This window comes from Xyrauchen texanus, chromosome 45 (genome assembly GCF_025860055.1).
Source record: "Xyrauchen texanus isolate HMW12.3.18 chromosome 45, RBS_HiC_50CHRs, whole genome shotgun sequence".
NCBI lineage: Eukaryota > Metazoa > Chordata > Actinopteri > Cypriniformes > Catostomidae > Xyrauchen > Xyrauchen texanus.
In genome coordinates, this window is record NC_068320.1 from 24285273 (window position 1) to 24312447 (window position 27175).

General features: G+C 38.7%; 1 protein-coding gene across 1 annotated transcript in view; it reads left to right on the forward strand.

The window, feature by feature from the left end:
- The window catches only part of ano2b (anoctamin 2b), a 55300-nt gene extending 28415 nt beyond the window's left edge, over window positions 1-26885 (forward strand). The window contains 12 exon segments of the mRNA XM_052118549.1: window positions 4285-4359; window positions 4739-4940; window positions 8854-8965; window positions 10271-10328; window positions 10464-10564; window positions 15848-15894; window positions 15897-15992; window positions 17727-17879; window positions 17984-18036; window positions 18783-18964; window positions 22596-22701; window positions 24015-26885. Coding sequence (XP_051974509.1) covers window positions 4285-4359; window positions 4739-4940; window positions 8854-8965; window positions 10271-10328; window positions 10464-10564; window positions 15848-15894; window positions 15897-15992; window positions 17727-17879; window positions 17984-18036; window positions 18783-18964; window positions 22596-22701; window positions 24015-24395 — 1566 coding nt within the window. The 3' untranslated portion in view covers window positions 24396-26885.
- Window positions 26886-27175: the final 290 nt, after the last annotated feature.

Below are 27175 nucleotides of genomic sequence, written 5' to 3' on the forward strand. Positions count from 1 at the left end.
TGTGTATGTATGTGTGTGAGTGTTTCTTTGTATTTAATCCTGGTGTGGTGGTCTCTTGGAGTTGTAAGGAGATGAGTGTGTTTTAAAGGGATTTAAAATCTGTCAGAAGGGGCTCACATCAGATTATTCCCTTCTGTACCTGACGCCCAAAATACAATGCCCTGCCAAGCCACTTGTAAAAGATCTCTGGCTCTTTCATGACTCAATGACCCAAGAAGTTGTTTTGTCAGTTCACCAGCCTGAGAAATTCACCGGATGTATATCTGTGTGTGTACAGAAAACAAATGCAATCCTTCCAGTAATGATTTTTGTATTGGTTAAAGCTTTGAATGTGACTCCCAGGGGCAAAGCTATGTGTTCTGGGAGGCTAGCGTGGGCGCTGGCATGGTTCCGGTTCCTCGTGGCTTAGAATATGGTGGTGTGGGTGGGGGGGTGACAGAACAGACTGTACAGTGATGTCAATGTGAACATGGAATCTCTGCAAAGCGACATATGGCCATAGAAGAAATCCCCACACTGGTGATCCTGTCACTAATTTCCAAAGGGCTTAGCGTGGGCCCAATGGAGGGTTAAGTGTCATCCTACCGTGTGTATCCGCGTGTTTGTGAGTGAGCGTATGGTAAATATGCTCAACAAAACCTGAGCCCATTGACATTTACAACCAACCACTGGACAGATGAGTGTGGGTGCTGTCATGTTGGTGTGAAGACGACGTCTCTTCAATGAAGTTAATTCAAACTTTGAGAATGTTTTCAGATCAGATTCATTGATGTCATAAACAGGGCTGGGTAAAAAGTATAGATGGTCTGATGCATCTGAATTATTTGATTCTTAAATCACAAAATCTATCTATATGTTGCAACCCTCTTCAATGCCAGTAAATCACTTGCATATGTGACCAAATTTCGCACTATGTGACTAAAAAATATCTGTGGCTAGCCATTAGCTGGTCACAGTGATTTAGTATAGTGGCCATAGAAGTTTAGCACTGAAATCCTTTTATGGTGTGTTGAGAGTTTGATTTGACTCACTCGTGTAATGTGTCCAAAGATGAGATCCTCTCAATCCATTTGTCATTGAATAATGTCTTTTAAATATTTTATGTTTTTTACAGTCAGTTGTTGACCAAAAACAACAAAAAATAAACAGTAACACTTTACTTTAAGGATCAGAAATTAGACCTTAATTAATTACTTTAATTGCAGTTGTAAGTGACTATTTATGGACTTGTTTGCCATTATAAGGCATATAATAGGCCTTTATTGGCTGAATCCTAATTCGTGCCTTATAGCCCCTTTACATTTTACATCGTCACGATGCATCTTTTTGGTCTTGTCTTCGTTAAACTTCATGTCAGCGAACTTCATTGACGAGATTAACACTTTAATTTAATCAGTTTAGTCTTTATTTGAAATAAAAGTAGTGATCAAAGAGGGGAATCGGGATATGAACTAGGATATGACGGAGCACTGATATCTGGATGTGTCAGAACAGGACGCTTAAGAAAGTGATATTCTCCCTTTAACAGCTGTCCCACACTGGGGTGTCTGTGGTAACCCACATCGGTGCAATGTTTAACCCTGCACTGTCACCGAGCTCTTGAGTTAACCCAATGATCTACATCTACCATATTACTTACAGACGTGTCCTCGTGTCCACTATCACGCAAGCAATCGTTTGCAATAGGTTTGGAGTTTATACCTTTTTTTTTTTAAAGTGAGTGATTTGATACGAAGATAGATAAAACGGAAGAAATAGGCCATTTTAAAGGAAAAAAGAATTGGCAGAAACAACTCTTGGGCCTGTTCGTATCATATGGATGAATTTCTACATTTTGCATGCTCCAATTTTATCACTAATCTTATTTAAATTTTTTGCATTTGTCTGAATGCTAATATGCATTTTTGATACCGTAAGTCTGCAATTTAAAAAAGTGTTAATTTAAAATCTCAAAACTTTCCTCTATCTCTCTCTCTTCCTGTTTTACAGTTGTCATTATGGGGATGATTACATAAATGGTTAATGCCGTTCCTCTGTATTCTTTTGTCAGGCAACTTTTGTTATGGCTATTTATTTTTAGACCTGCTCAGAATTGGCGCCTGTGGAAATACTTAGAAGGCTTTGCAGATTCTTAAAAATCCCCCTTTATTTATAAAAAATATTTTATAACACATTCGGCTACCAATAAGATTGTAGTTCTCTCAACTACACTTAACCTCTTACTACGTACTGTTCTTGTGGTACCTCTCTGTGTATTTGTGGCCATAGTTTTTACAGTTGCCACTGCTTGTCCTTGTTCCAAATAATGTGAGACTTCCAGTGAACTCTTTTACTGTCACACAGCGCAACCGCTCTCAGATTTTCCTTTTAAGAGAGTCACCAAATAAAGTCATTTATATAGATGAAGAGTAGATAACCGGTGAGACCACAGGCCAGCAGTAACTGCTCTCATTATGTGGTGAGGGCTTGTGAAAGAGTGATTAGTGGCATCATGGCGTGACCTACAATCGTTTTTCTGGAGACCCTAAAGTTGTGGCATCTTGAGATCTGTGCCTGGTTAAAGTCTGGGTGTTGCGCTGTTCTAAGTTCTTGGGTGCCAAGGTTTAGTCATGCACTGTATTACTTAGTGCTAGGTTGTGGTGTTTGCTTCTTAATGAGTACAATTACATGAGTAGGATGTTTTTGGTCTATTGTGTTGATATACTGACAGCAATTCATAACGGGTCCTTGCAAAACTATCCAAATCTTTATTTGTCAAAAATGTAAGCGATTGGCTTTGTTTTAAACTTTGAGTTGACTAACTAAACGGCATCCATCGCAAAGGCGGTTCCATATTTGAATGAATTAGCATTGCATGCATCCATCACAGAAAAACCTCTAATATGAGATGGCAGACGGCATCAAGAAAAATGTTAAGAATAATTTTTGAATAGATGGAACTATTTTAAGTGAAAACTTTCAGTATTGAATATATTTTTGTGTTATGTATTTTTTGTGCATATTAATGTATCAAGTTGTTAACTTGGCACCAAAGGCACACAAACTATATATGCAATTTATGCAATGCATATGGGCGCCAAACAAAGGTGTTAATGGAGGGAGCTAAATGATAAAGCACCACTTAGCATTATTCTAATCTCAAACTTTTCTGAAATCATCTGTGAGTGTTAAGGGGCTTCCACATGACTTGCATCAGCATTTCAAAATACATTGAAGTCTATGGAGTGAAGCTTTAGCATTACGCTTCCATCAAGATTTCAAAGCGAAGCTCGAAGTTTCAACTTTGCATCCGTTGCTGCTGAATTTTCAAAGTTGCTTTTATCCATATCCATTATACAATCCCCCTGGAGCAACCTGGAGTTAAGTGTCTTACTCAAGGACACATTGGTGTCTGCTTACCAGTTCTGTGCTTTAGCCCACTACGCCACCACCACTCCATAGTGATGATCACCATTTTTTTGGCAAATATAAGTGACTGTCAACAGACTTACTCCCTATGAAGGGTTCAGATGGTTCCCTTTTAGTTAGGTAGCTACTAAAACAGCGAGGCAGCGATGGAGTTCAAAAAAGTTTATGCATGTTTCTGAAATTCTGAGAAAAACAAATTGTAATGATATTTTTTAATGATTTTTTTTTCAACTTGGCATACAACCTAGCTCTTAACATTCCAGTGGCCTGCTAATTCTTTTCCTTGCAAATTCCCCTGAACAGAATCTGAATATCTTTTGTTTGTCATGTCAATTCAACGTGTATTCCTCAGAGACGCATATGTCTTGGTCAGCTGTCCTAACCTTCACAATGAAGAAAGACTCTCCCCTATGGGAACAGACCACCCTCACTCCACTGCTGCTTATGTAGGCTGTGCTATTGGCTATTGCATTTGTTTTTGGCTTGAATTGGCTTGTTACTAATGCAAAGGTGGCAGAAAGAATTAAAAGCGATATTTGGGTTATTTTGGTCACTCGGATTGGCCGGATTTATTCACATTAGTGGAAGGCGATATGTTAATGGCCCTAATGTTGTCATGTTTTTACATGAAGACATCCAAATACCTCCCCTCCCCATCCAAATACCTCACGTGCTAACATGACTGAAGTAAAACAGAAACTCAGTTTAAGCTTTTTCTTCCCAGGACAGTGGACCAAAAATATGAATGTAACTAAAGAAAAAGGGACAAGCCCTTCGATATGTCCCACCCAAACTTCCTTTTTCAGTAGGAACAAAATTAACACAGCCCTCATCAAACCAGTTCACCTAGATTTTAAATGTTTTTTCTCTTCACAGCCTGGACACGAGAAGCTAACATGGAGGGACAGACTACCTGGATACTTTATCAACATTTCTTCCATTCTCTTCATGGTGAGCAGTGTATCTTCTGTTTGGTGCAAAGGATTCATGTTTACACAGACATATTAACAAATCAGATTATTGGCGCAAGTTTGTGCATCACCAAAGTTCTTCTATTTGTCTTTTTCTTTTATTTGCCCCCATTGTTACATTTACATTTATGCATTTGGCAGACGCTTATATCTAAAGCGACTTACAGTGCACTTATTACAGGGACAATCCCCCCGGAGCAACCTGAAGTTAAGTGCCTTGCTCAAGGACACAATGGTGGTGGCTGTGGGGATTGAACCAACGACCTTCTGATTAACAGTTGTGTGCATTAGCCCACTATGCCACCACCACTCCACATTGTTACTGGTCTCTCTCTCTCTCTCTCTCTCTCTCTCTCTAGTTTGGAGTGACATGTTCTGCCGTGTTCAGTGTTATCATTTACCGCATCACAATCTCCGCCCTCATGGCGATGAGCCCAGATCCAGAGGTCAAGTCTAACGTGCGGGTGACCGTCACAACCACTGCTGTCATCATCAATCTGGTGGCCATTCTCATTCTAGATGAGATATACGGCATGGTGGCTGTCTGGCTTACAGAACTGGGTGAGATTTTATTCAACATAGTCCATATAAATATGGACCAATCCATATATTATATACATGATGCATATTCTAGGCTTTGGAATAGGACTGGGTAAAAATATATTTTCCGATGCATCATATGAACGATGTTGTTCCTGTGCGCAACCCTCTACAATGTGTGTAAATCACTTACATATGCGACCAAATTTAGCATTTTGCTACTAGAAATGTCTGTGATTTGCCACTGGATGAAAACGGTTCAGCACTGAGATCCTTTCACTGTATGTTGAGGGTAAAGTTTTGTTGTTGAGGGTAAAGTACAAGTATTTATATTACATATATGTTGTGAATATAGTGATTAAACTCATGTATAACTAGGATGTATTTAAATGAGGTATTCACTCCATTTTTAAGTGGTTAATTTTGCCTGTATTTGTGCTTTCAACTCAACACAGCTCAAGCGGAGAAATCCCCAACATACTGAATTAATGGATTAGATAAATCTATCTTATATCTTCTTCTATATACAGATTATCTGTGTTTCTCCTTCTGTTTATATCTTGCAGTATAATTTTTATCTTGTCATATTTTTATGTCACTGTCCAAATCACTGAGATCAAATTTTTCCACCATTCTGATGGTTGATGTGAACATTAACTGAAGCTCCTGACCTGTATCTGCATGATTTTATGCACTGCACGATTTATGCACTGCACTGCTGCCACATGATTGGCTGATTAGTTGGTGCCAGATGGGCTGGTTTGAGTATTTCTGTAACTGCTGGTCTCCTGGGAATTTCACACACAACAGTCTCTAGAATTTACTCCAAATGGTGCCAAAAACAAAGGTTGGCACTGTTTTGTCAGCACGAGTGGGACCTACACAATATTAGGCAGCTGGTTTTAATGTTGTGGCTGATCGGTGTATATGTATATATGCACTATGATATATGCAATTTAATTTGTATTTCTGGAATTCATGGATATGTACATTTTTAAAAGCTAAAATGTGACCAAAATGATTTTTGTATTTTCATATGGGTGGCATAGTGGCTTAGTGGGTAGCACTGTCGCCTCACCCCAAGACGGTCCCAGTTCGTGTCCCAGCTCACCCAGGGCCTTTCTGTGTGGAGTTTGCATGTTCTCCCTGTGTTTTCGTGGGTTTTTTCGGGTCTCCGTTTTCCCCCAGAGCCAAAAAACATGCAGGAAACAAATGGATTGTAAACTCTAAATTGCCTGTAGTTGAGAGTGAGAGTGTGAATGTGTATGTCTGTGTGTGTGTTTGCCCTGTGATGGACTGGCCAACTGTCCAGGGTGTTTCCCTGCCTTTGGCCTGAGACAGCTGCAAGGACGGATTAAGAACTGAGAGGCCCATGGGCCGGTACACTGTGGAGGCCCCCCATGACGTGTCATGTGACTACGTTCACTTTTATGCGCTACAGGATGCTTACCTTCATGCATTATTAATAGGGATGTGCATGGTATTCAAATATCAAAATCACTATTTGATTATTCTGCACGTGTCTTCAACCTGATGATACCCGACAAACCTACAGATTTTGGGCAAGGTTCGAGTCGGTCTTTCAAGTAGGCTAGAGGGCGAGTTACGGGCTGTTCACATGTGTGTCAAGGCCATGTAATCACTCACTGGTCGGATGTCTTTGATCGTTGTGCTGCAACTCACTGTTAAATTAAACATCATTTCAATATTTAACTAACGCATCTCGAGACACCTGTGTTCTGTTTCACCATTTGTTGCGCTGCATCAAGCTTTTGCAGCTCAGTTCATGTTGCAAAGAGGACTTAATATGACTGTTACACATGATTCCAGATTCCAGATTTTTCACCTGGAAAAGTTTCAGCGCTTTATAAACAGTAAGCCAATGTGTTTTTCCCCCTTTTGCTCTGTTGTGCAGACAATAATTGGCCTACCCAAGTTAAATGCTGAATCATTTAAAAATCAAAGCATCACGAAGAAGTCCTATAATCTGTAGCGTTCACTGCCTCATGGAAACATAACCTGCCCTGGCAGAATTACGCATTTTCCACTTATTAAGAATAGGCCTACTATATTGCAGGCAGTGACGGAGATGATTTTTGTTCAACTTTAATGTGATTTTTATCATTTGAACATCTATGTATTGTGCTATTTAGGCTTGCAGCTCACTGAGGTCTGAGACTGTGTTTGATGGATCCATGGCAATAAACGCTCTTTATTCCCGAGTCCTGACTCCCGACAAATAACACAATAACCGCTCGTGAATTCTCACGGTTAACTAAATATTACAAAATATTACCCTGCACATATTTGGTGTATTACACATTAAATGCATGTAGGACTTCAACATTTTGAAGTCCTCTATACTGTTGCATGAATGCTGTCGCTTATATGAATTTAAACCATCAGCTTTGTACACAGCCACGGTAAACTGCACCTTATCTTTCTGTTTGACAGTGTTTTGTAAAGCAGACGCTGTTCTCTGTAGTCCTTCAAATAAATGTGCTGCATCTGTGATTCCCTGAACGTGCTCTCGAGTGTCTGTGCTTGTGCTCCTGCGGTCCAGCACACATTCGGCTGAACAAATAGAAGTTCACATAAGGCTGACATTCATGTGGATTTATAATAGGTATCTCAAAACAAATAAATAATTGATTTTGAGCTTGGGGCCCTTTGGGTTTAGAGGCCCCTGGGCAACGGCCCAATCGGTCCAGTGGTTAATCCGTCCCTGGACCGCTGGGATATGCTCCAGACAAATGGCTATAGAAGATGGATGGATGGATGGAATATTTTCGTAATTTACCTAGTTAGAAGGTCCTCTGTATAATTACCTGCATTAGCAGAGAGATAATTACTTTCATATATAAGCAAAATGGACATTATTGAATCAAGAGTTTGTGAATCGAATTTGATTTGGGAAATCTGCATCAATACCCAGCCCTACCTTAGACTATGATACGTCTTCCGAAAGTCAGGTTCGGCTCAACTTTACTCTGAATCAGAGAAAATGGAGTGAGACTGTTTTAAAATTCCCATTTGGCTGGACAATCATTTAAACTTTGAAGCCATTTTAAAAAAAAAATATTTTTTTGGGCAGTTTTGCCTTTGTACGGCGGCGCTCCTCATTCCATGACATACGTTCAATGAAAAGGTTAAATAAACCTCAAAGGTGACTTTGGTCAATTTCCTAACGGCACATCTGCTGTTGATGTCCCTTCTTCCCCTTTCCACCCACCCACATGGCATGAATGTTTGATTGAGCTCATCTTTGCCGCTCCAGGAGCGCTGGAGAAAACTCTGCTTGTCAGTTAAGCATCACAGAGATTTTCTTAAGAGATGTTTTAATATATGAGAGTCTCTGTGGATGTGTAGGGAAGGAAAGGGCGGAAGCATGTGTTATCGCTTTCTAAATAAGACATAGATTTTCACTCTCACTTCACTGTCTGACCACATACAATCAATCTACTGAGTACGGCTCACCCTGGTGCTTTAACCTACTTCCAAACCCACGGTTTCAAGCCTGATTAAATTTTATGAGGCCAACTGGAATTTGGGCGCTTTCCCTATCTGAACCTATTAATGAATGCATTATGGAAATAAGGTACATTTATTGGCAATGTTATTTTGGCACAGCCCCGTCCTGATGCAGATAAAGATTTAGAAGGAAAAAGCCTTGTAATCCAGGCTCAGTTTATGCCTTTTGACCCAACATTTTATCGGAACACTTCTGAGGAGCTTAATTTCACAACTTTCAACCCCACCTAAGAGAAATTGCTAAAGAGAAAGATGTTGTGAAAAGTGTCAAAAGACATTTCCAAGCGACTCCTTTTTACTATATTTGTCAGAACATCAAAGGAGGTTTAAGACTATTGAAACTGTGGGCAGCTCATTCAGAACCTCGTGTCTTAACCCCAACTGCTTTTGAATTCATGTACAGAGATCCCCAAAACAGAGACGAACTTTGAGGAGCGTCTGATTCTGAAGGCTTTCCTCCTGAAGTTCATGAATGCTTATGCACCCATCTTCTACGTGGCCTTCTTCAAAGGGAGGTAGGTGGAGAGCAGTGTCAGAAACTATCTTTTCTATTAAGGGGCATTTTTGTACTTTTAATGAATAAATAAATGTACCTAGTTCTCCATTTTAATAATTAGACTGTGAATATATTTAATCTTATGGTGCGTTCACATACAACGTGAAGCGAGTTTGAGCGCTGGATTATACATTTGTGTTTAAACTCCCAATTCTCTTCCGGAAAAGGACAGGAGGCGGGGCTTCTACGACTTGGTTCATAGTAAAATACAACCAATAGCTGGAATCAAGTAGACGCGCATATTTTCAGAATTCACCTGGTAGTCCAACTTCCTCGCGCACTTTCCTCCAAGCGATGTCTTTTTTTTCATCCGGTCTTTGTACATGAATGACGTTGTGTCATACAATTCCGGGTGCCTGGTTTTCATCCATTTTTCCAGATTTCTTCTGCTACTATGTCATTACGTCAGTAACATCCGGACAATCTCAATGCTGTTAGGCTTTCATACAGAAGCCCTGAACCGCAAGGTGAAAAAAAAAAACGGTGAAATTTATTTTCTCTCTCTCTCTCTTCAAAATGTTTTTTTTTTTCCTCTTCAAAATCTTTTTTTTTCTCTTCAAATTTTTTTTTTCTCTCTTCAAAAAAAGGAATGCGGTACCAACCTTGGCCACCAGGGTCCACTATCAGTAAACATGTAATCTTATATCTATCAACAGAGAAAGCATTAAATGCATAAGATTACATGTTTACTGATAGTGGACCCTGGTGGCCAAGGTTGGTATAGCATTCCTTTTTTTGAAGAGAGAAAAACAATTTTTTTAAGGCTTCCATACTTTCGCAACCACGCATCAAGCGAATTTCTTGCAAATAAAGCGATTTTGCATGTTCGAGTCACGTCATTCAAGCTGCCCAGTGCGAATTCGTGTCCATTCATTGCTGCGCGAAACGCTCGTTTGTGTTGTATGTGAATGCGCTATTACCCATAAAATTAAATCAACACCATCTGATATTTTATGGCATTTTTGTCACTTTGGTGGCCCTGAGCTCCCCTTAATTTCTAACAAATTTTATTGCATTGTCAATTTTATGGGACAAATGCTGTACTAAAAAGACAATTCACAAAGTGAATTGAGTGCTAGATATTGAGTGAGTTAGAGCCAGGGCTTTCTTTTTCTGGTTATAAGTACACACATTTGCCTCTGCAAGTTTTTTTATTGCAGCACACACATCTGACCTCAAATAAGACAGGAATGTGACCCTGGACACTTTCATTCTTAGGGAGAGACCTTAGGGAGCACTGACCATTGCTCTTGGGGTTTTACAGGTTTGCAGGCCGCCCCGGTGACTATGTTTATGTCTTCAATGACTACCGTATGGAAGAGGTGAGTATGGGTTTGCATACATGTGTCCCTTTAGAATTCCAGCTGCGTCCAATGTCATTTTCAGCACTATTTCTTCAGTATGGATGGTTGTGACATAATTTCAGTAGTATGTAACTGTGAAAACATCTCTTTCAGTGTGCTCCTGGAGGCTGCCTGATTGAACTCTGCATTCAGCTCAGTATCATTATGTTGGGGAAGCAGCTTATTCAGAATAACATCTTCGAGATTGGCATTCCGTAAGTTCCTCAAATACTGGTCCGATTACGTTATTCCAAAAGCTTGTTTACCAGGAAACCTTAGAAAGATCATTCTTTCATATAAACGGTAGATATTTTACATCCTACTTCAGCTACTGTAGGCGTATATATTGACAGGAAATCATTAGATTGCATCACTTTATAATTTTTTCCCCCCAATCCTGCCTCTCTCCACTTCCTTTTATTGCACTCTTTCTATGCCCTCAGACTTTATCCCCATGCCTCTTCTTGTTGTCTAATTGGCTAGATTCCTTTTGCATGTTTGCACAAGTGATGGATCACGTCAGCACTAAATTACAAAAAAATGATTTTTTTTCTTTTCTTTTCTTTTTTTTTTTTTTCCCCCTTTTTCTCCCAATCTGGAATGCCCAATTCCCAATGCGCTCTAAGTCCTCGTGGTGGCGTAGTGACTCGCCTCAATCCGGGTGGTGAAGGACGAATCTCAGCTGCATACAGATACAGATAAAAACGCATACAGACAAACCTTAATAATAAGAGAGTGAGAGAAGTTTAGGTGTGGTGTCATAGGCCTGTATATACAGTATTTTGCTGTGTGTGTTGTATGCCCACTGTAATGCCTGAGCATACCAAATTATATAAAAAAAAATCTAGGATGTGATTTCCTTTGGGTTGCAGAATGGACCTCTGAGTGGACTCTTGTTCTCTGGAAATCCCTTTGAACCCATTTCCTCTCGTCCTTCAGAAGAACACCAGAAACAATCTGTTTTCTATGTTCCTTTACCTTATCTATTTCCTTAAAAATCAAAAACTCACTCTATTCTTAAGAAATCTCATTGGTGCACGAATACTGCGTGACAGATCCATTATCTGATAACAGAAGAACCCTTATTTATAATTCAGCATTTCACTCAGAATGCTACCGCTTGACTTTATTTCCAAATCTTTGTCAGGCGGTTTGCTCTAACTTCTGCGACTGCTGTAAACTGAGCTGACCTCCCTCGGTATAGGTGTGTGAAAATGCTCTGGGCATGTGTCTTTTGTTCCCTGCGGCTCAGCATGTAATGTATGTAATGTATGCATGTAATGTATTTTGTTAAATCAGAGCTGTATTTTTCTGCCACAAAAACAATAAGGATCTTAATTAGAGCAACCGCATTAAACAGCATTTGAGCAAAACTATTTACACTAAATGCTGCCAATGCAACTAGATAACAGCATAATATATTTAAGCAGGTTCTTATTGCTTTAAATGAAGGAGGGCCAAATTACTTAAATTAAATCATTTAAATAAATAGTTAAATAACTTTAAAATCATTAAATCAATAAATGCCCCCGTTATTTTGATTTTATTTTTGCACAAGTTTGTGGCCATTTTCATTTTAGCATTATCTTTGGGATTATTGTTCATTTAAGCATGAGCTTAGTGTCTTTTTTTTATTTTCAGGGCTGTGGTTTTTGGCACATCAATCAACAACAGTGGGAGTCACCTTTCAAAGTGTATTTATTTGAACTTTCTGGTTAGTGAGTTAGGCAGGGGTTGTTTTTCATCTTTGGCTGAGCTTGGTACAGTAAAATATTTCTTGTAAACTCAACTCAATTGAAAATGGACACAAACTATTTTACTTTAACAACTAGTTTATTTAGTGATTTAATGATTCATGTCATGACTGTATAGTTTTTTTAATGATTTCATTTATTTATAATCATGCATAAACACAGCTGTAGTGCAAAAGATAAGTATTTTCCATGTTCCATGAACTTGTCATTGCAGTTGACCTTGTGTGCCATTTCCATTGGCTGGTATCTCTCGTGAGTGGCGCTGTTTGACCTCGCTGAAGTCTTTGTCATGCTCTGGGTGGTTCTGAGTGGCTAGTCCACGAGGAACAAGTGCCAAACACAAAGTAGTTCATTTTAAGAATGCAAATCAAAAAAGCAGTACAGCCCATGAAAAAAGAACAAAGTCATTCTTCCGTCCAGTTCTATAAATACTCACCTTTTAATTTTTTCATGGGAAAAGCACACTGAGCTTGGTGCAAATGTACCACGATAAAGGCCAGAGGGGACGGGAGCTCTCGATATCCCTCCACACAGAGACCTGACCTACATTGCACATCTAATCTCCCAACAGACTGCAGTGTCATGCCATCCAACTACATTATAATAATGTGAATGCACAAAATAGAGCTGTAGATGTTTTAAAAAGGGGGCTGTGTCCTTTTTAATGTCCGCTTGAGTTGGCGTTGATCAGTCCTTGCCGTCAGTGGGTTTCTGCGTGTGTCTTAAAACGCATTCCTGAATACAAATGCATTTTAACAGCTGGTAAACGAGCGCTTTATCACGGATGGAGGAAAGCACTTATGATACAAAGGCGTGCATTAAATAGTAATGTGGGCTGTAGTTTTGGAGACTAAATAATGCAGCAGATGCATTTGAAGGGTTTTATTCAGAATGTTAATATACTAAAGAGATATGGACCATTTTCCCTACTTTATTTGGCCTTCCAATGACTCCAAACTAACATTAACATAACAATCACACTAAAAGGAAAATTCTGTCATAATTGACTTGTATGAATTTCCTTCTTTTGTGGAACACAAGAGACTTTTGAATGATGTTAATGCTCAATGTCATGCAGGTTTGAATAATATAAGGGTGAGCAAGTGATGACAGAAGTTTCATTTTTGGATGAACTATCCCTTTAAGGACTTTAAGGACTATAACCCAGAGCGAGGCTTTTTCACATTCCATCCTGTTTTAATGACGTGGAATTAAACCTCATATAAAATTACGTTAAATTGTATTTTGTGGTCTGGATAGCATGGCAGTAATTGGCAAATTTATGGACATGTTTGCTGGCATGCATCAATGGTCAAATAGATCCTGTTACATCAAGCTATTGAGCTTTACGACTTTTTATTACTCTTATTTCTAATTTCCTTGTTTTCCTAAACCTAGGCATTTGCCTGCTTATGTAAGCAACTTTTCCTTTGTGTCTTTAATAAGAGGCTCTTTAAATGTGGAATAGCTCCCAAACACTCTGGGAGTTACTTAGGGTGATCTCCACTGATTCTATGATATTGTCAGGTGTTTTTGAGACTTGAGTGACACATGTTGGGCTTCCAGTCGTTCTGTTTGTGTTTTGGGGTTTCATCTTGATTTAATTGTTTCCTTTCCATTTGACCAGGCTGGAACAGACACTTAAAAAAGTGAACATTGCCTGTGGTCAGATGTGTCCTAAAATAGCGAGATTTGACAGGCATCCTCCTGGCTTTTGTGTGTGTTTATGCCATACAAATAATGAAATGTCTGGCCAAGATTCTTGCTATTTCAAGTTCATTCACATGACTGAATTTACTGAATTGAACCACACAAAGAAAAATTAACCTTTTATTTATAAATCTTTTTAGTTTTAGATTTTTTATGTGATGATAGAATTCACAAACTTTTTACATTTTGGTGCTTGAACAAGCAAAACATGTCGCAATGTTAAGGTGATCTGGGTGGTTGTTAGTGCGTTGCTATGCAATTTCTTATATAGATATATACATATTCTTATATACATAGCTACCATATTCGGCTAGTGAGCATACGTCAGCTACGCTGCCATCTTGGTACGATCAACAAGCTGACCTGTTTGTATGTGAGTCAATGGAGGAGATGCCTCAGAGTGCAGCAAAGGATGCTTTAGTGTGGAAACATCATATATTTTGCATCCAGAAGGATTTATTTACAGTAGTAACTATTGTAAAACTCTGAATATCAATGGATGACCAGAAGACTGGATCACTTAATGGCAATTATGAATAGTGGACGTTATTTAATATCTGTGCAATACCAAATAATTTAAGGGCTTTATGAATATGCGTGTCAACTATAGACTACAATACATTTACATTTACATTTATGCATTTGGCAGATGCTTTTATCCAAAGTGACTTACAGTGCACTTATTACAGGGACAATCCCCCCTGGAGCAACCTGGAGATAAGTGCCTTGCTCAAGGACACAATGGTGGTGGCTGTGGGGATCGAACCAGCGTCCTTCTGATTACCAGTTTACCAGTTATGTGGTTTAGACCACTACACAAATGACACCGAAATTATTTCTCATTTTAATCAAAAGTTTAGTCTACTTGTTTAATATGGTTTGCAATTTGGAGAGTACTTACAATGTGAGTGATCTGTGCTATATGACTTAAAATAATTTTCAGCGTTCAATTCAAATTAAGCTCAATCGACAGCATTTGTGGCATAATGTTGATTACCACAAAACATAAATTATTTTGACTCGTCCCTTCTTTTCTTAAAAAAAATATTTGAGGTTAGTGTTAATTACTTGCAAAAGAAGTGAATGGCCAATTGTTGAATGGTTTAAAAGCATAAATTGTTAAGCTTATAATAAAAATAAAAAAAACACTTGCATACATTTTTCAGTTAAAACTAATTTTTATAAATTATTTGAGCTCTACATTTTTTTTGGTCGTTTTAGGGTCTTTAGGGTTCACAGTGTTACGTCGACATTATTACAGTTTAAGAAAATTTGATCAATACTCTGTTTAATTTGGAAATTTTACATCATCTGCAATATTGTCTGATGTTTATAATAAATCAAATCTTGTGAAATCAATCAATTGCCTGTAAAAGACTCCCGACTGTTGCAGACCTCACCTGTCAATGCACTTTCATGGGTTGACCGATGGCTCTTGACCTTTCCAATATGGCGGACTTGACGACAAATCATCGTCCATGGGAACAAGCGCTAATGCTGCATTTATGTATGTATATCTGTGGTGCTGAGTGGTTGTAAGCGCTTTGCTATCCAGTTGCTAGGGTTTTCTGGGTGGTCAGCAGGTCAAAAGAACCCCAAGTCTGATATTCAGGTCCCTAGATATGGCTTTGGTACCTTCATTCTAAATCTATGGGATTATATGCCCATTTAATCGACCACCTAATGAACATGATCTGAGGTGTCATTGATGACGGAACAAGACAAGTGCAGGATGAGTGAAGCACTAAACTTTAATACTTAGGGTGGGGTTTTGAAAATCCGCCAATCCTAAGTATGAGGAATCATAATAGTCATGCTTGCCTGAGCAAGCACAAGTAAATATAAACAAAGCACACATCATTTAGATGAACCATGTGTTTGTGTAAGATACATATCTAGTTCTCGGAAAACAAACAAGACACTTGACTCACAATCAAATCTGGGCCATTTTGGAAAATATCCAGTTTTACAGCAAGATTTAGTTTTGTTTACAGTATGTTTCCCTTTTTTTTTTTTTCCAATGCCTTGCTTTAGAAAGCTGAAGAAGCTGTGTCGCACCCTGAAGGACAAGGAACGGGCCCCAAGGAGATTATGGAGCAGCCGGGACGCCGCCAACAGTGGTACCAAGATTACGACCTGGAGCCGTTTGACGGTCTCACACCTGAATACATGGAGATGAGTGAGTGTCACATGACTCTGTGTGAAAGTGAAAGTACAGCTTCCCCAGGATGAACTCATCTGGTTAATCTAAATCATCCCCTGTCGCAGCTTGTTGGAATGCATACATCTCTACATTTGACACGTCCCAGTGTTGTTGTTTTACGAAAGACGCTAAAGCATAGTTATTAAAGTTCACAAATATTTTCGAGGTAAAACTTATGAATGAGTCTATGAATGAGACCAATAGCCCGCCATTTGTTGTCCAGCTGTGTACAATCGGAAAAGGGGCTTCATTCACTAGCATGTGGAATACAGTGATACACAACTGACTCAGTGTTTATGCGAGTTCACATGAAGGCACCTGCAAAAGATCTGAAACTCTAGTGGGTAAACAGCCACTTGACACCATGTCAAACATCTGAACACCAATGCAAATTTGAATGACCATTATTAATCCCATAATGACAACATTGCGTTAAATGGGTAGTTTTCCCATCATTTACATCCTCATGCCATCCCAGATAGGTATCAGCTCTGTAGGTGACTTAGACCATGTGGCTCCAGTGGTTAAATCCATATCTTCAGAAGCAATATGATAGGTGTTGGTGAGAAACAGATCAGTACACATCCCTAATCAGAAGACTTGGAATATAGCACACATGTTCTTGGGATATAGTGCACAGGTTATATGAACTAATTTTCTGATGCAGAATACTTTTCTTTGTATGATCTGAGAAGTAGATTGTGGTTCACTATCTTGAGGTTGAGCTTAGTTTGATGTGGGAATTTTGTTTAAAGTTGAGTCTCTAGAGTGCCAGCGAGTTGCGTAATTGCCTCTCAGAACCTGTTCGTGTGAATACCTGCACTTGTGATTCTTTTCTGAAAAATATATTGATGCTTTTATCCACAGCCAAGTAAAATAGCTTGCAAATGTTTGCCCATTGAAGATGCACTTACAAATGCTTGTTGAACAAAGAAATGATTGGAAGGATAGCAGAAGAACTGAAGACCCTTAGTGAGAGCTCCACTTACATACTGTTAAAGATACGAGAAAATGTGTCTACCTGGTCAATCTGACACGCCGTTAGATGTTTTTGTAGGATACCCAACAGCATGATCTCTCTCAGCCATTGTTTGGCTGTTGCAAAGAAAAAAAGCCAAGTGTCAATCAAGCCAATGAAGGAAATGCTGTTTCCCACAAGGCTTATGTTGCATGTGTTGATGATTGACAGATAATCAGCTGTATGTTTGACACCCATTCTAGGTAAGGCTGTGTTCCTTGAACATTCGACACAGTCACTGCATCAAATTAGTTAACGCTTCCCCATTGTACTGATGCATTTTGTAATATATGGAGATGTTATTTTGTCTGCATACTGTACCGCCACTCCCTATAAGCAGTCTACGCAGTCTGCTTAGGGCACCATCTTACCCTAGGAGGGCACCAGAAAGTCCACCGTCTGCACTTACTCACACATTGTATATTATTCAAGGACCCGAAAGCTGTTGCGGAACACAGATGATCGCTTCATGCTCATATCACGCAACCCCCCCCCGCCCCCCGTCACCCCATATAAACATTTGTAAGAGTCCAAATCAGCATGCAGTTCATGGAGTGAACTGTCCTGTCAATGTATGAGTATTTCTCCCTTCAGGGTTTGTCTTAGTGAGTGTGTTCATGTGCTGCTACTTTCTTGTTTTTGACCAAATAAACATGAAATAAACTTCATCTTGTTTGTTTATCGTTCTGCAGTTATTCAGTTTGGTTTTGTGTCACTATTTGTGGCCTCATTCCCACTGGCTCCACTTTTTGCCCTCCTAAACAACGTCATTGAGATCCGTCTTGATGCCAAGAAGTTTGTCACAGAGCTTCGAAGGCCGGATGCCGTGAGGGCTAAAGATATTGGTAAACATATTTTCACCATAGCAATTTATATATTCTGTCAATTCTATAAGAGTTACCCCCTGTATCCTCTAATGTAACCTCTGAAATCATGTTTCATCGCATAGGTATCTGGTACAACATTCTGAGTGGTATGGGCAAATTCTCAGTCATCATCAATGTGAGTTTCTGCTATTACTCTCCTACTTTAGACACGCTAGTCATACAAGTCCTCTTTATGGAAGAGGGATCCAAAAAGCCCCATGTTGTACCAATTCTCAAGAGATCTTTTTGTTTTCATTAGCCTGTAGTGTTCATATGATTTCTTTGAACTTAGGATAAACGAATGTCTAGTGTGGCCTAGCCTGGTTTCCAATATTGTTTCTATACATCATTTGTACGCTATTGATAAAAGAAATCAATTCATATCCCATTTTTTTCCCCACCTCCACAGTTGATTTGTCACAGTCTTTACTGGGTGAAACTGTGTTTTGTAAGATTATTTCAGGCAGTTCCTCTGCAGACATCTTTCGTGCTTGGCTCTCATACTCTAAAATGAACTATAAAGCCCCAGCAGGTTTACTTTAATTGATGTGATGTTACCAATATGAGAAGAGTATTGAGAGTAAGTCTCACTTTTATTAAGGAAGCCATATTTACTCAGTAGCCCGAAATCTGATTGACTCCAGCTGTGTTTATCTTCACAAGTCAAGCATTCGATTAATGTGAGAGTTTGAAATTGCCCTTCTAATCCAATTAAATGCTACCCTTTGTGAATGGCACTACTCTCTGTGAGGATTACCTTGAGTTTTGTGTGTTCCTTAGTGGTCTGGAATCTATCAGTGACCTTACATAATGTACTCCGTTAGATGCAGTTAATGGTAGTTTTTCCCCACTCGCTCTTTGAAACTTGTGTTATCATTTCAGGCATTTGTCATCTCCTTCACGTCAGATTTTATCCCTCGCCTGGTCTACCAGTACATGTACAGCGAGACGGGCACCATGCATGGCTTCATCAACCACACACTCTCTTTCTTCAATGTCAGCAACTTTAAAGCAGGAACTATACCAAACATCTCCAGTCTTGGCAAAGACATCACAGTCTGCAGGTAAGATCCTTGTAATAATTGTTATTGTAAACATACATCTGTTACCGCACATTTTATGCTATTGCACCAGATTTGTGTTGCCATAAACGACCAACAGTTAGGCTAATGAACAAGAGTGCTTGTCGGAAGAGTTGTTTACTTTGCTTATTATAGTAGTACATTGAAATCGAATTAACCCTCCTATGGTTCTATAAATTGAAACATGAAGAAAATATGAGAATGTGACAGAAATTGGAGGCAGATTGCTGCTATCTGGTGAACAAAATATAAATAACATGACTTGAAACCATGAACCTTGAACCATTTCATACCAGTACCAGCCAGTAGATGTTGTAGCCACCTGCTGTACTGTGTAGTCTGATGGCTTGTTGTAACCTAATTGTATATTTTATTACAAGATATGTATTTGGATATAGATTTAGTCATTAACAAACTATTATTTGTCAAAGTTTAACATTTTAAAACGTATTTTGAAGTTGAAGTTATGCCATTATGCTGCTCATCAAACCTGACCATGGTGTTACAAATAGAAGACACAGAATAAGCATTTTTCTATGAATAATTAATTAAAATCATAAAAAAGTAAATGCAGAATAATGTCAAGAAAATGAACATCAAGAAACCGAAACTAACTGCAAAATTCAGAAAATTCAATTAGAGTATAAATCAGAAATATTTAGCAATTTCAAACTTTCTTTAGTAAACATTTATTTTGTAAACATGTATGTGTGTGGTGTGTGTGTGTGTGTGTGTGTGTGTGTGGGGGGGGGCCAACAATGCCAACAATGACCAAAATAGGCGATAACGCTCCACTTATTCATACCCTTGTTCTGTGTGTGCATTATGTGTGTGTGCGTGTGTTTTGTCCTGAGTCTTACCCTGTAATTTCTGTCTGTTGCATTGTGGCTGATTTATTTATTTGTATTTGACAGATTTAAAAAAAACATTGCTCTGTTTTTTTTGGTCTTTCCCATTAATTTTCAATGGGCAGTCAATTTTAACCGTGAGTACCACGGTTTTTTTAACAACCATATTTTTTCTTGTATTTTCAGATGGCAAATGGAGTAAAAGGGCACACAATTTGCTGTCTGAAAACACAGAAACAATTAAGTATTATTGGTAAAAGAAATTACCAAAAAATTGGTACAAAATATTAAATATACAACAAGGCATAATGTAGAATTTGATGAATGATGGGCGTTCCGATTCTATGGAAGTTTGCGGACACAGATTCTGTATAAGCCTGGTAATATTGACTAGGCTTCTGCAGAATTTAAACGGTTCACAAAGCACCTACACATCCCCTTTTAGTGTTTGTTTATTAGATGTTTCAGTTACCAATAAGGGCGTAGCACTCAAAATGTTTTTGTCAAATAAATCTTCCAAAGAGTGTAGTCCATTCTTCAGAAGTCAGCTGATGTTCCTCCACAATCTGCACAAGAAAAGTGAAAAAGCATGCACAGATTCTGTGTGGGTCTAGATGGTTTTGTAAGCAAACAATTTTCCAGTGAAGCAACGCTGTTGTTCCTGTTCCTATTCCTGTTGTTGATGGGGATTGTAATTGTGTTAATCATTTCTCTGGAAAGAATTCTCTTTGTTAATCTCACAAAAGCAAACCCCATTTAACCAACATCCAAATCATGTAGATAACTAAGTAGGACTGAGAACATCCAAATCTCTCCAGGGTGGACTTCTAAATGGGAATCCATCACCCTTAAGTGTGACATCTCAACACTGCAGTGATTATCTTGAGCGGCCTTCATAACTCATATCAGAAGCATGTCAAGGAGAGTGCTGTTATCAGACCATGTCTGCTTTTTCTGGTCCAGGCAGTTGAGAAAGAGATTACACTCGTTTGTTAGTGGACACCAGTTGTTCTGACCAAAGAGACAAGTAGCAATCTGATGTCTGGATTCCTGTGACCCTCTGTCTGTCTGTTCAGAGGAGGAAAGATAGAAAAAGAGCAAGAAAGCGAGCTTGTCTGTGTTCTAAAATAGGGATGAAGACTCAAATCAAGCCTGTGTTTTACTGCACCATATTTGCTCTTTCTGCACCACTATAACCAAACAAGGACTTCAGCCCAGGGATCAAGTCTTTAGATGAAGATAACTGAAGAAGTCTGCAGAAATCAAAACCAACACATTCCAGCTAGATTACTGTATATGGCCATGAAGTCTTGAAAACGTAGTTTACCTTTCATAATTGAAAAAAGGAAATAAAAACTTTGGGGAACATTCTGGTCTAACGAATTAAGGCTAATGCAGTTTGACCTTGTATAAATAGTCTCAATATGCTCTACAGTTTCAATCATTATTACCAAGAATGTACCAAGAAATGTAAATAAATAAATGTCAATATTAAATATAGTGGCTCCAAAAAGTATTTGGACACTTAAGCCACACTTTAAAATGTATTAATGTCTTTTGCATTATATATAAGAAAAAATGAAATCAAATGTATTATAGCACAAACACACTTTTCAAGCATATGCTGAGAGGTCTGCATGGGCATTTAGTTGAAGCCCATACCCGAAATTGCTCACTCTCTTTATAATTTATTTTCCAAGCATGTTAGTTAATTGCATTAGGCTGTATTTTATTCAATCATCATAGGCAACATTTGGAGCGGTTTTAACAAGGCACAGTGGCCCCTCATCACATAGGAGAAAACACATTGGCTTACCGTTAATCAAGCGTTTTAACTTTGTCGCAACAGTAACACAAAGTCCTCTGAAGTTGCAAACTGAACTCCTCAGAACACCGAATCGACACTTGAGCTGAAAGAAAATACAAAAGTTGTGAATGAAACCGAATGCAGATGTCTCAACAAATGTTGTTTGATAATGATTTGGGGGATAAAATTCAAATTTAATGGAAAACTGTGCGAGTTGCACACCGTAGTTGCGCTGGTGTTGTGTGCGTACATTTTAGAAAATATTTTTTTTTCTAATTTTAGAATGCGCCATGCCGTCCGCAGACGCATCCGGTGTGCGACCCCCTTTAATTTACTCTGCCACTCACACTTTATTAAAGAGACTATTGTGCAACGAGCAGCCCTATATATATATTTGAAAAAAATCCCCAGATATATTGATAATCATCAGGAAATTCTTCTGATTATCTATGTGTGAAAAAGCCATTGATCCCAAGCCTAGCGCAGACGCACGCAAAAACACGTCATTGTGAACGGCACCTAACTAGTCGTACGTTGTTATTCTTGGAAAAGCTGTCCCGAAGCAGACCTCATAATATGCTCTCAAATACTGATACTTTTAACTTTAAGTGTTCAAAAATGTCAAAATATTTACTGCCACTTTTTAAATTTTAGGATGATAACTTGTCTTATTACTTTCACATAATAAGTGCATCCCAAATTGGAAAACATTGCATTTTCCAAGACAAAGAACTTTCCTCCTTTCCACATTAAAAACATCTTTTTCAAATCTCCTCATGATTAATAGTGGCGTTTTGTTGTCTTGCCCTTTGTGGCCTTCTGCAAGAATGTGTTGGACATATGTTTTACATTTTCTGTTTTTTTGTAGTGCCAACCAGCACACAGATCCTCACTGGAGACCAATATGCCTTGAATGACTCGGGAATGTTTAGAGTCTTGTTCTTATTGTTCATTTTAGGTACAAGGACTACAGAGAACCACCGTGGTCGTCTGAGCCTTACCAATTCTCCAAACAGTACTGGTCGGTGCTAGCGGCTCGGTTAGGCTTCGTCATATTGTTCCAGGTACAGAATGTTTTTTTTATTTTACAGCTACCCTTAAATCATAAAGCTCCTGAATGCTCCATGCAATAGTTTTAGTTCTTATAATGAACACCAGAAATCTACAATAGAAAATGTTGGGGTAAATGGAGGAACTTAGATGGTAAATGGTCTGCACTTATATAGCACATTTTTTTTAACCTTAGTGGTTACCAAAGCGCTTTACACTATGTCCCATTCACCCATTCACACACATACTCACTCATACACCCATGGTGGCAGAGCTGCTATGCAAGGCGCTAGCCTGCCATTGGGAGCAACTTGGGGTTCATTGTCTTGCCCAAGGACACTTCAGGATGTGGAGTCATCACCAACCCTGCGATTAGTGTCCGACCCGCTCTACCACCTGAACCACAGCCGGCCCAATGTCTAAATTGACGTCTAAATGTTTTTGTGGTAATCAATATTATGCCACAAATGCTGTTGATTGAACTAATGTGTGTTGAACCAGGAACATTAATGGTAAAAAAAACTAAAAACAACAACTTAACAAATGAAAGTCACAAAAACCAAAGAAAAATGGCAAAGCCTTTGGAATAGCTTCCTTAGCAATATACTGTAAACGGTTTAACCACATATAAATGGAAATGCATGCTTTAAGCCATTGCACGTTAGGATTAATCATTTATATTTTGGTGAAAATAAATGCTGTAATTCAGTAGAAATGTTGCTGTCAGCAGCTGTGGGTGGAAACTATTCTATGAAAAGACAATGAAACTAAGGAAAAGTTCACCAAAAAAGACCATTTGCTGATAATTTACTCAACCTCAGGGAAGAAATTTCGATACTTCTTGGATGGCCTAAGGGTAATTCAATTATCAGCAAATTTTCATTTTGGGGTGAACTATACCTTTAAGGGTTTCACCCGATAATCTATTGGTTATTGTGATTATGTTGTTAAAGTCAGCAAGACATTTTTGCAAGAGCATCCATTAGTGATAATTACTTAGTCTGTGGTTTTATATTTGTTTTTCCAGTCATGACTATACAGTATGTGCCTTGTGAGCAGGCACTATATGTCTTAGAAGCATCTGGTGTGTAGAAGTTCTTTCCATCTAATGAATGGAACATATATATATATATATATATATATATATATGTTTTTCACACCTGGGAAGCTTCATGGCCACTGAAGTGTATGACCTCCTTTGCCCCACCTGAATTCACCCTGAATGTACAGTGTGTGTGTGTATGTGTATATATATATATATATATATATATATATGTATTACACACACATATGTGGTTGATATTTTTTTTTCCACCCACACTTCCAGAACCTCGTGATAACCATGAGCATGCTGGTGGCCTGGGTGATCCCAGACGTGCCCAAGAACATCAGTGAGCAGCTGAAGAAGGAGAAGACCCTTCTAGTGGATGTCTTCTTGAATGAGGAAAAGGAGAAGCTACAGCTTATTCAGAGCTTGTTCTCCAAAGACCTGACTCAAGAACAGCAGGAGGAGCTGCAGGTCTCAGATCAAGCCTCTCAGCTCTTCCAGCAAACCAACTCTGGTCCGGCCCTTCCCGCACCCGCCCCAGCCCCACCCCCGGCCGCCACAGCCCCTCGCACCCGACCTCGTGCGGCAAGCTTCAGCCAATTCACCCGTCAGATGTCCATGTCTCCCCGCAGTGACATCACCCAGCATACAGCCGTGTGAGGGAGGTCGGGTGAGAGGACGGGTGTGAGTCTACCGGTGGAGTGACTTTAAGAATATCTGAGCGCTGGATTTGAGGATTTGGATTGGGAGGGAAGTTTGAGGCTCTGTGTTTGGAGTTTTAGGAATATGGTGCCCTCTTTTCCGTGGAACAAGGTCGCTCTTCTTTTGGTTACTGAACTGTATGTTTCAATGTCTGTCTACAGGCTCCATGTCTGGTTTTTGAACCCTCGGATGTCTGTTTTGAGGGACATCTGACACATAAACTTTGCCACAGAGCTGAGCTTCAATAGGACCGCTTGCAAATGCAATCTTTCCATACGCGTTGGCGTTTGACAAGCACCAGAATGCAAACGGATGCTGGAATCTGATGGTCTCACATCCAGGGGGCCACTTGAAGTCCTTGGAATATTTTCTCCCCTGATCTGTTCCTGATCTGGTCTTAAATGAGTGTTTGTCGGCACAAACTCATAGGAGTCACATACAGACGTTGCATAATCTGTAAATGCTGTCCAAAAGCAAAGTGCTTTGCACATGTTCATGAGATGTAGCATATAATGGCAAATAATAACCTTTCATTTTCTCAGGTAACAGCATCACTTGTAGGTTGTATTTGTTCTAATAAATATGACCGTTCTTGATTTAATAAAGAGTATGATACATGTTAGTTTAAATAAGGTGCAAGAACACAAATTTAACGTGCAATGAAACTACAACGTATTCTGTGATCTCAAACATGTGGCGGAAATGTACTGTTTTGTCTTTTTATAGATACAGCCCTCTCGTAATGTAACACATGAACTGAACTCCAATGTACAAGCACGATTAAGGCAACATGTAATTAAACTCATACATTTTGTCAATCCATATATTTATGCTATCCCTCCTGATGTACAGGGCTGCTACAGTAGATTCAGATCACACAGCGTTAGCTGTATAATTGATTGTGGAGCAGCTGGTCTTTTTGTGCCATGTCAACTATTATCCTCCTGTGGGTTTGCCGTCACCAGTGCGGGAGGGTGGGGGGTAACTGTCATCCAGGGAGGAAAACAGGGAAGCAGGGATGGATGTTGTGTGCCAACATCTGGCCATCAAATCATCATTCTCTATGCCTCATAGGACGTAATACTCATGCAGAAAAATAAATATTTAATCCCAATTATGCGCAGGTGGATTCTCATTCTTGCCCTCAAGGCCTTGTACTACGATTCCCTGGGGTCAATTAATTTGTGTTCCTAACTTCTAGCAGCTGCGCAGGTTGTTTGTTAGACTAAAGGGGCGTTCACACTGTTCTGTTTGCATTGTACTTTAAGTTTAGTTTAGTTTTTGTTAGTTTTCCCTAGGGATGTCACAAGTAATTGAGTTCAATAGTAGAATTGACTGGTAAAAACACTACTCGAATATTGCAATTTGATTTACCTTTGCCTGTCATGGGTAATGATGAAACTGCTTCTGAATAAATCTGCCATTAAAACTCGATTGACTGGTTAGTGCTGTGGTTTCATGACATTGTTAAAGGAATAGTTCACCCAAAAAGAACATTCTGTCATTATTTAAAGCGATTATCAATTCAGAAGACTTGAAATGTTTGATTCTGTGTGTGAGTGCAAATGTTTTTTTTTTGTATTATTTATCTAGCCGTTGTTGTTTATGCATCAATGTTTTATAAGGCTGAAGGTTGAATTTAAGAATTACTTTTTTGAATGTGTTAATTCAAAACACTCGACTACAAAATTACTTGAAATGCCAATCCCGAGTTTTCACTTTTAGCTTTTTTTTTGTGTTTTCTACTTTCAGTTTAGTTTGTTTTTATTTTAGTTTTAGGATTTTGGGGCTAGCGAGTGAAATGTTCATGTTTAAATGAGTATTCCGGGTTCAATACAAGTAAAGCTCAAACTTCAGCATTTGAGTCATAAGGTTGATAACCACATAAATGCATTTCGATTTGGCCTCTACTTTTTATTTAAAAAAAGCAGAAATTTGGGTTCCAGCGAGGCACTTAAAATGGAAGTGAATGGGCCAATCCATAAACATTAAAATACTCTGATTCAACAATATAGCCACAAGACAATATGCAGGTTAAAAACGATTTTAGTGTGGTAAAATTGCTTGCTAACATTCGCTGCGTAAAGTTCTATCCAATTTTACAACTTCATTGCCTTGATGACGTAAAAACAACCATTAAAACAACTTTACAGCTCAAATTGCCTAAGCTAATATACAAGTTTTCACAGATGAATAATTTAAGTGCTTTTATACAATCCTAAGACTTACATTTCTGCCTTTAATCCCTCCAAAATTTGGCCCCATTCACTTCCATTGAAAGTATTTTACTGTAACCTTGATTTTTGCTTTTTAAAAGAAAAGGAGGGATGAGCAGAAATTACTTTTTGTGGTAATAAACATTATGACACAAATGCTGTCGATTGAGCTTAACTTGTATTGAGCCCAGAATATTCCTTTTAATGAAGGCAGGTTGTGCATTTTTTATATGTAATAAATATGCTGGGAATTAAAAACTAAAATTGAATCTTGGTAATTTCATTTGGTTCATTTTATTCAAGTTAGTTTTGGATTCATGAAAATGTATTTTAGTTTACTTTATTTTATAGTTTGTTTTTTTTCAATTGTGTTTTTAATTTTTATTAAAAAAAAGTATATCTTCTTTGTTGCATCACCAACAGTCGCTTGTGTCACTGAGAATTGCCAACTCTTACTTCTCTTACAACTTTTTATCTGAATATCGCTACCAGTGTGAACGCCCCTTATACGGAAAAGTTGTA